General features: G+C 44.0%; 1 protein-coding gene across 16 annotated transcripts in view; it reads right to left on the bottom strand.

The window, feature by feature from the left end:
• Positions 1-14140, bottom strand: part of TRIM55 (tripartite motif containing 55) — a 59931-nt gene that overhangs the window by 37122 nt on the left and 8669 nt on the right. For 12 of the 16 annotated variants that reach the window (XM_052651731.1, XM_052651729.1, XM_052651738.1 and 9 more), the window contains exons 1-2: positions 9455-9766; positions 8759-8931 (exon numbers count right to left, since the gene is read on the bottom strand). In XM_052651731.1, the coding sequence (XP_052507691.1) occupies positions 8759-8931; positions 9455-9622 (341 nt within the window). In that variant the 5' untranslated portion in view covers positions 9623-9766. Of the gene's footprint in view, positions 1-8758; positions 8937-9454; positions 9767-14140 lie in introns of those variants that run through there. The other 4 variants (XM_052651727.1, XM_052651726.1, XM_052651728.1 and 1 more) reach the window with 2 other exon arrangements.

The raw sequence follows: 14140 nt of genomic DNA, 5'->3' as shown, positions 1-14140 counted from the left end.
CAACTTAACCATCCTGGGGGTGAGGACATGGAAACTCAGACTTGTAGCTTTTGCCAGTTTCTGTGGTGTGTGGGCTTCCCCATGGCTGATTTCAAGATTTAAAAACCAGCTAGTGCAATTCTTGCAAGTTGAACACTGGATTCTTAGGCGCCGCTTCAGCACCAAATTCATGAGTCTCTCAAAAGACATTTTACAAATCCGGGTAAAGAAGAGGAGGCAGCTGAAAATGAAATCTTAAGTGTGCACTAGCTCTGAGGCCCATCTCCCCACCCTTGTGGCCTCTGGCCCCTGCAGAAGAAATGAGAGGTCTAGGCTGGGGAAGCCCAGATCTCTGCTCATTCACCTCTGTGCTGGTTGGAAGTAGTTGTATGTAAGAGGGGAAAGGTCAAGGAGTGCTTTGTTAATTTGTTTGGGTCCCCTTCTACCATTAGCCTTGAAAAGGAAATTTATTTAACCTCCTGAGGACTCAGCAGTGGTTAAGAGTAGGTAGTCTGTGCTCAGTGGATGTGAACAATTATACTGAACACTTGAGGCAAAAAGGAAAATGCAAAATGCTGCTCTGGGATGTGGTGGTAAACTGGAAGTGCAAATTTCAAAGATAATTCCCAAATTTCAGTTTTCCCAATAGGTCAGCACCAACCAAAACTTTTCAGAGCTGCCTAGGTAATAATGGGGCACTGGGTTTGTATGTGCTAGTCAGACGATGACCAAGCTATGAAGAGGCAGAGAAGGGCAGTGACAAGTCATTGGTGCTTAAGGATAAACTGTTGGCTGCAGAATCACCTGGAGGAGCCCAGGTTCACACAGCCGTACGCTCTCCTGACCATCAGGGAGGCTTAGGTGTTACATCAAGATCAAAACTGTGTCATCTATGGTGTTTTAGGCTCCCTCTGGAGACCATGGTGGGGGGTCCAGCCTACTGGAAGTAGAGCCTACGAAATCTGGAATTTGGATATGACCTATCCAAAGCCTGAGGCTGTTAATAGTTTTCACAAGTGTTTGAAAAATTTAAATACAAGTTCAAAAGCTTTCCTCATTTTCCCTAACACATGATTATTTAGAAGCATCTCAAATTTGGGACTGAATTTTTATCTTATTGAAGTATACTTGATTTACAATATTGTGTTAGTTTCAGGTATGTACAGCAGAGTGATTCAGTTTTATATGTATGTTTCCCAGCTTATTTTCCATTATCGGTTATTACAAGATGCTGAATATATTCCCTGTGGTTTTCAGTAAATGCTTGTTGCTGATCTATTTTTTGTATAGCAGGTTGTATCTGTTCCTCTCATACTCCTGATTTACTCCTCTCCCTTTCCTTGCCCCTCTGGTAACCATTAGTTTGTTTTCTATGTCTGGTGTGAGTCTCCTGGTTTGTAAAGATGTAGTTTGTATGTAGATTCATTTATATTATTTTTTTAGACACCACATTTGTGATAACATAAAATATCTTGCTCTGTCTGACTTACTTCACTAAGTATAGTATTTTCTATGTCCATCCATGTTGCTGCAGATGGCAATACTGCATTCTTTTTTATGACCGAGTACTGTCCCATTATGGGGCTTCTCAGGTGGCTCAGTGGTAAAGAGTTTGCCTGCAACGCAGGAGACGTGGGTTAATCCCTTCATTGGGAAGATACCCTGGAGAAGGGAATGACAACCTGTTCCAATATTCTTGTCTGGGAAATCCCATGGACAGAGGAGTCTGGCAGGCTATAGTCCGTGGGGTCACAAAAGAGTTGAATGTGACTTAAGCGACTGAGCACGTACGCGCTATCCCATTACATATATTATTGTCTGTTTCCTCCAATGGGACGTGAGCTCCAAGAGGGCAGAGGTCATGGGTTGTCTTCTTTTGCTGGGTTCCCAGTGCCAAAAGCAGTGCCTTGCATAGAGTTGGCACTCAGTAAATATTTGCTGGAGTATGAGTGAGAGGTGGAAGGGAATTTGCCAGTGTTCCCCATGCTCTAAAGTAAAACGGCTTCTCTAGAGAAGGCATGTGAACAATGGGGAGAGCTCGGTCACTTGACTCTCCTTACTGACCAAGGAAGAGACCAGACAACATCTTGAAGACTCCATTTCTAAATGACAAAGGTGGGACTTCCCTGGTGGTTCAGTGGCTAAGACTCTGTGCTCCCAATGTAAGGAGCCCAAGTTCAATCCCTGGTCAGGGAACTAGATCCCACATGTCTCAACTAAGAGCCTCCATGCTGCAACTAAAGATCCTGAGTGCCACAACTCACACTTGTTGCAGCCAAATAAATAAATATTTTAAGAGTAGATGGCAAAGGCCTCCAGGGGTTAGCTAGAGACTAAGAGTGGTGATTTGGTCGTTGCATCGTCAAAGGCCTCACCACCTCTAAAACCTTCCCTCCTGTGTCTCTCCACCTTGGAATAAATGTCAGCGAGAGTCTGGAGCACATTTCCTGGGAGATGGTACTGCTGATGCCCTTTCCCCAAGACATTCCCCAAAAGTGGCTTTTGTCCCATGTGCTATTCTGAAGTCAGCAGCTCTCATCAGAGACAGTGTTGTAGAGATCAGACATTTGCAGTGTGTGCAATACTGAAAATGTGGAAACAGCCACAAGCTCTTCATGTAGTTGTTGATTGTGATGACTTTTTCATTAGGCAATGCAGACCAAGGACTGCCTGCAATATTCCTTATTAGGCCTTTCTTGTTCAGTGTGGCTACACAGCCTGAGGGGCATCCCCCACTTACACCTGGGTGTGGAAGGAAAACATTCAGACACCTCACAACATGTAACAGACTTGGGACAAACACGGTGCATAGAATAAAGATATAAAGGCAACTTCATGAGGTGAGCGTGGCCAAGCTCTTAGCTGTGGTTTGGGACTCAGAGCCAAATGCCGGCTGTGGCCCGCCTACTGTTCCATGCAAACTGGTCTCTGGGAGCCTGTAGCCTGCTCCCTCTGCTCTCTGGGGCTTCTGGGACCATCCTGGAGTTTCCTGAAGGATGGGCATCTGGTGCTGACATTTCAGGCATCACCTTTAGAGTCAAGCTGATCTCAAAGCTTAATCAATCCCAGTTCAGTTTCACCATGTGGTGGCTTTGGGGCCTTAGGCAAGTTCCTTCAACACTTTCAGGCTCAACCTTTCCTCATATCTGAACATTGGACTAGGGATCTTCTATTTAAATATGCCAGAATAACATAGGCCTTTACTTATTTACATTTCCTGCTGAAATCCCACTAAAATGAGAGTAAGGGAATAAAAAAGTAGGAATCAGTAAGGACAAAAAAATGAGCAAGGTGACAGCAAAGAAGAGATGGCAGGCAGATGCTGGAAATTGTGAACAACTGACAAAGAGAAGTCACCTGCTTGAACTGCATCTTAGTTCTGCCGATAGCCTTCTTGAGAGAAGCAAGCAGGAAGCAGCCTGCCTCAGTTTTACAGGTTTCCCTGTAAAGGCCCTGGGACTGGCACCCGGAAGGTGAGAGAGTGGGGAGGGCTGAAAGGGGGACTTTTTGCACACTTTAGGGGATTACTTAAGGATGTGCTCCACAAAAACAATAGAGTAAACCAATAAAGGAGATGACAAAGGATCTAGGAAACAAGGGGTTCATCCCAGGGGAAAGTAAATGTACCATAGAAAGTGAAGCCCAACCACAAAAGGGTTTAGCCCTCATTGTCTCCGGTGAAGTCAGTAATGTCGAAAACTGAAAAATCCAGGGAGAGGAGCTACTAGTAGTGGGCACAGGACTCTAGGTGATAAACAGCAAAAGAAAAACTGAAAGAATTAAACATGGCTGACTCTGGGAGGTGCGGCTTAGCAGCCAAGAGACCTGGTAGGGCCAGGAATGCTGCTCTCTTTAGAAGCCTTGTAGTGCTACTGGAATGTTTAAAATTATGTATATGCACAGAATTGCTTTGAGTTGTCCTTGCTGTTGTTTAGTCACTAAGTTGTGTCCAACTCTTTTGTAATCCCATGGACTGTAGCCCACCAGGCTTCTCTGTCCACGGGATTCTCCAGGCAAGAATACTGGAGTGGGTTGTCATTTCCTTCTCCAGGGGATCTTCCCGACCCAGAGATCAAACCTATGTCTCCTGTGCAGGAGGCATCTCTGGCATTGCAGGCAGATTGTTTACCACTAAGCCACCAGGATAAAATATTTAAAAATTTTAATAAGGTGATAATAATAATCACTACAACCTTAGGAAGCATCCCTACGAACAAAGCTAGAGGAGGTGATAGAATTCCAGCTGAGCTATTTCACATCCTAAAAGATGATGCTGTTAAAGTGCTGCACTCAGTGTGCCAGCAAATTTAGAAAACTCAGTGGCCTCAGGACTGGAAAAGGTCCATTCCAATCCCAAAGAAAGACAGTGCCAAAGAATTTCATCCCAATGTCAATAAATGTTCAAACTACTGCACTGCTGCTGCTGCTGCTAAGTCGCTTCAGTCGTGTCCGACTCTGTGCTACCCCATAGATGGCAGCCCACCAGGCTCCGCCGTCCTTGGGATTCTCCAGGCAAGAACACTGGAGTGGGCTGCCATTTCCTTCAATACATGAAAGTGAAAAGTGAAAGTGAAGTCGCTCAGTCATGTCCGACTCTTTGTGACCCCATGGACGGCAGCCCACCAGGCTCCTCCGTCCATGGGATTTTCCAGGCAAGAGTACTGGAGTGGGGTGCCATTGCCTTCTCCTAACTACTGCACAATTGCACTCAATTCACATACTAGCAAAGTAATGCTCAAAATTCTCCAAGCTAGGCTTCAACAGTATAGGAACCGTGAACTCCCAGATGTTCAAGCTGGATATGGAAAAGGCAGAGGAATGATAGATCAAATTGCCAGCATTTGTCAGATCATCAAAAAAAAGCAAGAGAATTCCAGAAAATTATCTACTTCTGCTTTATTGACTGTGCTAAAGCCTTTGACTATGTGGATCACAACAAACTGCGGAAACCTCTTCAAGAGATGGAAATACAAGACCACCTTACCTGCCATCTGTGAAACCTGTATGCAGATCAAGAAGCAACAATTAGAACCAGACATGGAAAAATGGACTGGTTCAAAATTGAGAAAGGAGTACATCAAGGCTGTATATTGTCACCCTGCTTATTTCACTTATATTCAGAGTACACCATGCGAAATGCTGGGCTTGAAGAAGCACAAGCTGGAATCAAGATTGAGGGGAGAAATATCAATAACCTCAGATATGCAGATGACACCACCCTTATGGCAGAAAGTGAAGAGGAACTAAAGAGCCTCTTGATGAAAGTGAAAGAGGAGAGTGAAAAAGTTGGCTTAAAACTCAACATTCAAAAAACTAAGATCATGGCATCTGGTCCCATCACTTCATGGCAAATGATGGGCAAACAGTAGAAACAGTGAGAGACTTTATTTTCTTGGGCTCCAAAATCACTACAGATGGTAATGACTACAGCCATGAAATTAAAAGACGCTTGCTCCTTGGAAGAAAAGCTATGACCAACCTAGACAGCATATTAAAAAGCAGAGACATTATTTTGCCATCAAAGGTCTATATAGCCAAAGCTATGATTTTTGTAGTAGTCATGTATGGATATGAGAGTTGGACCATAAAGAATGCTGAGTGCTGAAGCATGGATGCTTTTGAACTGTGGTGTTAGAGAAGACTCTTGAGAGTCTCTTGGATAGCAAGGAGATCCAACCAGTCAATCCTAAAGGAAATCAGTCCTGAATATTCATCGGAAGGACTGATGCTACCACTGAAGCTCCAATATTTCAGCCACCTGATGCAAAGAGCCGACTCATTAGAAAAGACCCTGATGGTGGGAAAGATGGCAAGCATGGGGAGAAGGGGACAGCAGAGGATGAGATGGTTGGATGGCATCACCGACTCAATAGACATAAGTTTGAGCAAGCTCTGGGAGATGGTGAAGGACAGGGAAGCCTGGTATGCAGCAGTCCATGGGGTCACAAAGAGTTAGACAGGACTGAGCCACTGAACAACAACAATAATAATCACAACCTCACAAGACTGTAAAAATTAAAGAATTATACATGATTCATGTGTATAGCACCCTGAACAGTGGCTGATACATATTCAACACATATTAGTTTGGCTTACTGTATTTTAAAGTTAATTATCATATTCATTGGTTTCTCTGGTGGCTCAGATGGTAAAGAATCTGCCTCCAATGCAGGAGACCTGGTTTGATCCCTGGGTTGAGAAGATCCCCTAGAAAAGGGAATGGCAACCCACTCCAGTATTCTTGCCTGGGAAATCCCATGGACAGAGGAGGCTGGCGGGCTACAGTCCATGGGGTTGCAAAGATCCAGACAAAACTGAGCAACTAACACTTTCACTTTCATCATGTTCATTATTAATATTGGTGAAATTAGTTCCTTCTCGTATCACCCCACCTCCACCCCCGAACTGTGGCTAGTTTAGCTCCTGGTAGAAGGCTCGATAAGAAAGCCAAGTTGGGAATTCCCTCGTGGTCCAGCATTGAACACTCCATGCTTCATTGCAGGGGGCATGAGTTCAATCCCTGGGCAGGGAACTAAGATTCCACATGCTGCATTTCACAGAGGGCCTTCCATCCCCAAAAAAGAAGGCCAGGCTTTGTCAAGATCTACAATTTCTAGCCATTCTGTGGGAGGTCAGAGTTGACCAGCACCTGCCGTTTCTGCCTTCACCCCAACGTGGGCCAGGGTTTATCTCACTGTGTATATCCAAGTGATTTCAGAGTCTCCTCTTGTACCCTGAGGCTTAGGGTTCTGGGCTGATAAAGCTGCCAGCCCTCAGGAAACAACTGTGTTTATATCCAAACATGTGCCCAAGCCCTGAGCACAATTGGTGGTTCTGCTACCAATTAAAAATGCCCCCAAAGCAAGTCTGAGGTTCAAGAAGCAGTAACAGAAGAAGAATTTGATAATCACAAAAACACCACTAGTCTACTCAGCTCTGAGCTTTGATGTTGGAAATTTGGTTCATTGTTTTTATACAATTTGCTCACCTGTACATTATTTTTTGGCAGATGCGCTTCACTGACTTTAGAGTTAAAACCAGCCTGTGTCTTGTTTTACTCATGCTACAAATGCTAACATCCTCTTCTCTGGATTATGTAACAGTTACGGTTATCATTTCACATCATTCAAGCTCTCAGTGTGGCAAATAGCAAAACAGAAAACTATTGCAATAAGTAGAATGTGTAGGAAGATCTATGGTGTCGCTTGGTCACCTGGTACTTCGGGAGCAACTATTCTGTGCAAGGCACTGTCTCGGACACTGAATCAGATGTTATATAAACAGCCATAATAATCAGTTGGTTATTAATTGGCTGATTAACTTTTTAAGAGACAGTGAACCTTTTTTAAGAGACAGGTACATTGTCTCTTAAAAAACAAGTAGATAGGTATATGTATCTTAAAGTAATGAAATAAAAGGAGATCAGATCTTAATTAGAACAGTGGTGCTTTCCTTCTCAAGAGATTTTGGAAGCCAGGGAAATTGCTGACTCAGTCTATCATCAGCAACTCTTCCTCCCAGTGCCATCTATATCGTGGCACTATCTAATTTAGTTTTGAATCTTAAGCAGAAATGAATAGCCATAGCGATTATAATAATTATATGTTCTATTTATGGAACAGCTTTCCTTCTAAAAGCCCCAGGCTCTTCGAGCCCAGCAGATGTTCCATGAATCTGTGTCTCCTACTAGGAAGCACAGTGAGGTCATTTCTAGATGGTCCCAGTATCGCTATCAAGCGTTGTGGACCAGACTAACTTGTGTACAGTTGAAAAAGGGCCCTTCACACCCGGCCTTCTAGGAATGGACTCCCGCAGTGTTGTCTCTAGGAAAGGAATTCTGTAGCCAGTGTGATTCGATGAATAAAAATGCCCTTTTCAAAAAAATAAAAAATGACTGATGTAGATGCTGCATGTCAGTAAGCAGGTACATGCCAAGAGTATACAGTAAGAACAACCTAGAGAATAGGGAAACATAACCTGAGCTCCATTTTCTTTTTTTCCTCCCATGTCTCTAAACTCTTAAGTTGCTAAAGCCCGGAAGTCTGCCTTGCTTTGCTACTTCCTAGAGTCATTACCATGACTAACTCTGTTAGAAGGTTTTCTTTTTATTATTACCCTCTAGGTAATTTAAAATGAGACCGTCTGAACTAATAACGGGCTGATTTTGGAAGATGCCGTTTCTGTTTCATTTTCTGTACAGTTTTGTACTTTAGTTTTTTGGCTGTGTAGACTCTGTAGCTGTAAAGGACCTGTGACATGCAGAAACATCTACCAGGGATGGTAGTACAAGGTGTACTTCCCTGGTGGCTCAGATGGTAAAGAACCTACCTACAATGCAAGAGACCTGGGTTCGATCCCTGGATCAGGAAGATCCCCTGGAGAAGGGAATGGCAACCCATTCCAGTATTCTTGCCTGGAGAATGCCATGGACAGAGGAGCCTGGTGGGCTATAGTCCATGCCGTCACAAAAACTCGGACATGACTGAGCAACTAACACACAGTACAAGGCTGGGGGTGGAGGCAGTATTATGCCTCTTTCAATAATACTGTCTGAACTAGATTAGTGTTAATGAGTTACTTCAGTCTTAAATTGATACAAAGGCACTGGCATTAGTTTCCTCCTCTCCTCCCAAGAGGAACTCTCACTCTCCCTGGGAAAGACTGACTTGGAAAAACATTTCCCCATAAAACAATTAGCTCATGATTGGCGAATAAGCATTCAGTAGAGTGACCCACTAAAACAAACAATAATCGTGTCTGACACACGGATGAACCGTACCTGGTGGACTCCTGCTTGTAGATGTCAATGATGTTTTCCACCAGCAGGTTCCTCTGAAGCCCATAGATCCCGTGTCTGTCCAAAACCACTTCGTGTCTACAGGATGGGCAGCGGAACCGGCCCCCGGAGGCCACAGTGGTACCTCCTCTTGTGGGCAGGTATGGGTTAGAGGCCTGTTCTTGCCAAGCAAGAAAAGAGAGATTGAGTAGTGCCATAGGCAGCTTTCCTGAGGTTTTCTCTCCCTCTCTGTCACTACAAACAATATCAACTCTCTTGCTCAAGATCACCCCACAGGGCCTTATGAGCAAGTGGTCTAAAAACGTGGGCCAACGTGGTCCAGTGTGATGGACCGTTTTCAGCATAAGGTGCTTTTCCACCCAGCATTTTCATAGCCAAAAGTTCCAGCTAGAAACTCCAGCATTAATGTCTTAGGCAGTAATTCATTTACTGCCCAAGATTTTGAAACAGATTCCATTAAAAAAAAAAGAAAAAGATCCTTAGTATTGAAATAAAATTAGATTTGAGAGCAGAAGGCTGACAGCAAAGCACAAAGCAAATCACTTTAAAAACTTTTTTTTTTTTTTTTAAGCAAATGCAACCTTATAAAGCTTTCTAAAGAAATTCACCTCAAAGTGAAGCACTGGGTTTGGAGAAGAGGGAAACCTTTTCTACCGTCAGCATTCCCAGCAAACCTACCTGGAAAATGTCACTGGCACATTTCCTACACAGGTTGTGCTGGCAGGGGAGGATGACCACAGGCTTGGTGAACATCTCTAAGCAAATGGGACAAATGAGCTGCTTCTCCAAGTTATCCATGGTCTGCTGCTCTTTGGAAAAAGACTTGTAATTCAAAGATGCGCTCATCTCCTGGCCGTCCCTGTGTGCTCTGCCAGGGAAAGGCTGCTCCGAACGGCTTCTGCAAGTGATACCTGGAAATAATTCCAAGGATTGGGTGATCAAGTGTCCTTTGCGTTTCTTTCGGCGGAGGACATTGTTTCAGACCCAGGTTCACAGGGGCGCTCGAGCTGTTTTTAGCAGCCGAGGGTCACGTGATAGCAGACTGACTTGTCCATATAAGCCAGTGACAGCAGGATGGATTCTGACAGGTGACAGAGAACAGGGGCCAGCATTCCCTCCCCAGGGAGTGAAGGGAGTGGGTGGGAGGGAGGGTTACAAACCCCATTTAGACGGGGTTATAAGGAGAAGAGGTGAAGCCGACAGTTGTCAACAACAAATGCAAATGTTGGTGCCGAGTCACTGAGCCGTGCCCTCTGTGAGCGCTCAGGAAGGACTTGGTGATGGGTTTCCAGGACCGGGGACAATGTAGTCCAGGAGTCTCACTGTGAAACCAATGCCCTTTCTGCCTTGAGAACTTAGGAAGCAAGTCACCAAAAGTAGCATGATCACACTGTCTTCAGTGAAAACAAACAGCACAGGTCTTCTATATCATTATCCTGGCTTCACAAGGGTAAGCAACTAAAAAGACTTGCTTAGTGGTAAATATTTCATTTTTGTGAGGGTTGTGAAATGGGAAAAGTTCCAACTTAAAAACTGACTTCAAATCTTTTCACCATATAACTATTCACAAAATTCTAACAGATCTAAACACCAGTTGATGATTCAGTTTTTTGGTTTTTTTTTTTTTAGTTGTATAATAAAGCTCTTGGGACTTCCCTGGCAGCTAGTGGTTAAGACTTCAACTTCCAGTGCACGGGGTATGGGTTCGATCCTTGGTCAGGGAGCTAAGATCCTACATGCCTCATGGACAGCAAACCAAAACAAAAAACAGAAACAATATAGTAAAAAATTCAATAAAGACTTTAAAAATGGTCCCCATCCAAAAACAAAAAATCTTTAGAGAAACCCAAAAAACAAAAACATCTAGTATGTGCCTTTCTCTCCCCTTTCCCTATTCCTCTTTAATCCCATACCCCATCACCCGTACACATGCCCAAAAACACAAAGAAACTTTGACAGTCTTTAAAAATGTAAATTTAGTTTGCTCCCAGAACCAGTAACGAGGTAGTAAGTGGCACATGGGGTAGCAGACCCATTATTTTATTTTATTTTCCATATAATGGGGGACAGATACCAGCACCATTTTCAATGGAAGTAAGATAGAGTCCTGCTTCCATACCTGGGTTTTGTCTGGTCTGGAATACCTACACCCTTTTGCACTGGTCTTATTTACCAAGTTGATTTTTTAAAAATGATAGTTTCCCTGGTCATTTCTGATCATTCTTGGTTTGCTCTTAACTCATCATTATCAGTTCTGATATTTGCCAGGATTTTGTTAAACAAGTTTCTCCTATAAGTTTTATTTAAATATTTAAAATCAGATCAAAAATGAAATAAGAAATACATGTCTATTTTTTTATGTAATGAATTTGCTGCTTTATTTCTGCTTGATTTTAAAAATCGCATACAATGAATACATTTGTTAACACAGCCCCATTGTGCACTTAATTACCAGTAAGGAGTAGGTTGTTGTGACTGGTTATATGTGCCCTTAGTGCTGTGTGCACCAAAAGCTTATTGAGAATCTAACAAGCTCTATTAGCTAGTAATAAGTTATATGGATTCATAAACACTTCAGGGATCTTTGGAGAATTTTGTTACTCCTTTCAGTATCTATTTAGCAACTATAGTGAAGAAGGAGATTGGTGACTTTTTTTTACTGAGCTAATTCAGTTCACCTAGCCTAGGCAGTTAACTGTGTTTATTATTACATGGGCTGTGGTGGTCTGAGCATAATATAAGAGCTGTTTTCTAAGAAAGATGAAGTTTATACTGTAAAATTCCTTGCAACTCTAGGAAAAGCACTTTAACAATATACACTCTAGCCAAGCCTGTCCCTTTAAGGGGAATCCATTCTTTTGAAAAATATTCGTTGAGTGTTCATCATGTCTTAAAAGACAAACAAGATACCAGTCATTGTCTTCAAGGAGCTCAGTTTAACAGTTAGTAGAGATAAGATGAATATATATAGAACCACAGTACAAAACAAAATGTAACAAAAAAGTACAGAATTTCAGGGGAGTCAGGAGGGTTTCATGGGTGGAGTGGATCCACTGAGGCACCTGGACACCAGTGCGTGTGTCACTATGGGGCGTAAGTGGGGTTTTCCAAGCAAAGGCACAGCCAGGGGAGCCGGGACTGCTCAGAGCCTGCGATGCTTCGGGCTGGAGTGCAAACATGCTGCCGCTGCGCTGGCAGCCCATGAATACTGAGCTAGAGAGTTTTCAACACTTAATAAATTAGGCAGGAAGTCGTTGAGAGTGTCTCAGAGGGATGGTTCCCCAAGAGAGCTATGCCTTGGTTATGTTCATCTCACAGTAGCAGCTGGAGTATCTCACGCAGCCGGGTCAGCATGAAGGTGACTCTGCTAAAGACCAGACAGAACATTGTTGCCAATAGCCTAGGTGAGAGGTCATGATACCGGCACCGGTCAATGGACTGCAGTGGGTAAGGAAGAGGAATCGGACTTTGGTGGCTGCAAGAGTAGAATCCACGGGGGTGACTCAGATGCTGGAGCCAGAGCCACCATGAGGATTTGGAAAGAGGCTGCACAGTGAGTCAGGAGGGCCAGCACCCACCTCCACCTGGCCTGGTGATCCTGGGAAAGTGATCTCACCCTGGCTGGATTTCAGTTCTCTTATCTTTTTCATAACCTAACTTAGCACTGTGTGTAGGAAAAAACACTCTGAAACTGCATGGACTTTGAGAATCCCCAGTTGCATTCTCTGATGGAGAGTTGAGCTCCACTCTCTGCTTTCACTCTCCACCTTCTTGTTGTCTGCCTTTCGTCTTAGCACGGCCCCTGGAAGCTACAGAGGAAAAACTAGCAAGAGGCCTGCAGGAAGAAGAGCTAAGTTGATGGATAAGAACTGCATTCCCCTCCTCATCATCTTTTCTCCATGCGTGGTTCCTCCCTGCTTAGAGACCAGCCATGCATGGTGTGGGCATGTAAGCAGCAGGTGGGACACTGCTCTAGGGAGGAGCCGGAAGGTTTCAGTATCCTCCCATATCATTCAGAGTCTGAGAGATGGGGAAAATTCTGGAACTGAATCAGAATTGAAGTCAGCTTCAGGACTCTGGGATTTAGAGGGGGCCTGGGCCTCCACAGAGAAGTGAGAACCAGCTTAGTCTCCTGATGGTATCCTGGACTGTAGAGAGGTGGCGCATGGCTTCCCCCTCTCTCCTACCCCTACCCCATTCCACCACCCCTCTACAGACACTAGCATAGGGGGTTCAAACCAGTCAGGGGTAATGACACAGGAAGTTGCCATAGTTTGAAGCACCAACATCCCCCGATTCTTGAGTCCTGCCACACTGCGGCAAGGGTTAGACACATTGAGAAGCTGAAGCAGAACCACTATGGGCTCTCAGCTCCTCCAGAAATTTCCCAATCCCCCAAATAAATCAAAGGAAGCAACATGAGTCCCTAAAAACCTGAGTTTACACCCAGCAGTGGACTTGGCACTGAGGGGTGATGACTGAAAGGGGAGACTCTTGACTGCTAGCTACCAGGCCAGATGAACTCAGACTTCAGAATCCAGTCAAATGCAGATCTCAGTGTGTTCTTCATCTTAGGAAGGGAGAACATAAGGTTCAAAAATCTCTTAGTGCTACACCATCCCAACAAATAAAGTATTTGCAGGATACCAATTTCTCCAAAACTTTGGCCACCTGATGCAAAGAGCTGACTCATTGGAAAAGACTCTGATGCTGGGGAAGACTGAAGGCAGGAGGAAAAGGGGACAATGGAGGATGAGATGGTTGGATGGTATCACTGACTCAATGGACATGAGTTTGAGCAAACTCTGGGAAATGGTGAAGGACAGGGAAACCTGGTGCTCCACAGTCCATGGGGTCGCAGAGAATTTTTAATCTCTTTTTGTAAAATGTATGTATTTTTGACTGCAGTGGGTCTTTGTGGTGCACAGGCTCTTCATTGCTGCATGTGGGCATTCTCTAGTTGCAGAGGCTACCCTCTAGTTGTAGTGCCTGGGCTTCTCTTGTTGGAGAGCATGAGCGCTAGGGCATGGGCTTCAGTAGTTGTGGCTCATGGGCTTAGAGGCCCCAGGGCATGTGGGACCTTAGTTCCCAAACCAGGGATCAAACCCATGTCCAACTAACCCATGTTAGTTTAAACTTATGTTCAAATAACCACATGGGGCTGGACACCAGCCCTAGAACATGAGATACTAAAATCTCTGGGGAAAATTGAAACATATATGAAGACTTCTCTGGCAGGAACCGAGTCTCCCTTTTTTGGTGGATTTTGTACTTTCTGGTTAGAGTGATATGAAATTCCTCTAACTCAAGAATAGTTAGAAAAACAACATCAACTCTTTTTGGTTTTGCATTTTTTAATTGGGA

The sequence above is a fragment of the Budorcas taxicolor genome, chromosome 14 (assembly GCF_023091745.1).
Source record: "Budorcas taxicolor isolate Tak-1 chromosome 14, Takin1.1, whole genome shotgun sequence".
Lineage (NCBI taxonomy): Eukaryota > Metazoa > Chordata > Mammalia > Artiodactyla > Bovidae > Budorcas > Budorcas taxicolor.
This window is presented reverse-complemented; position numbering and strand designations above follow the sequence as displayed.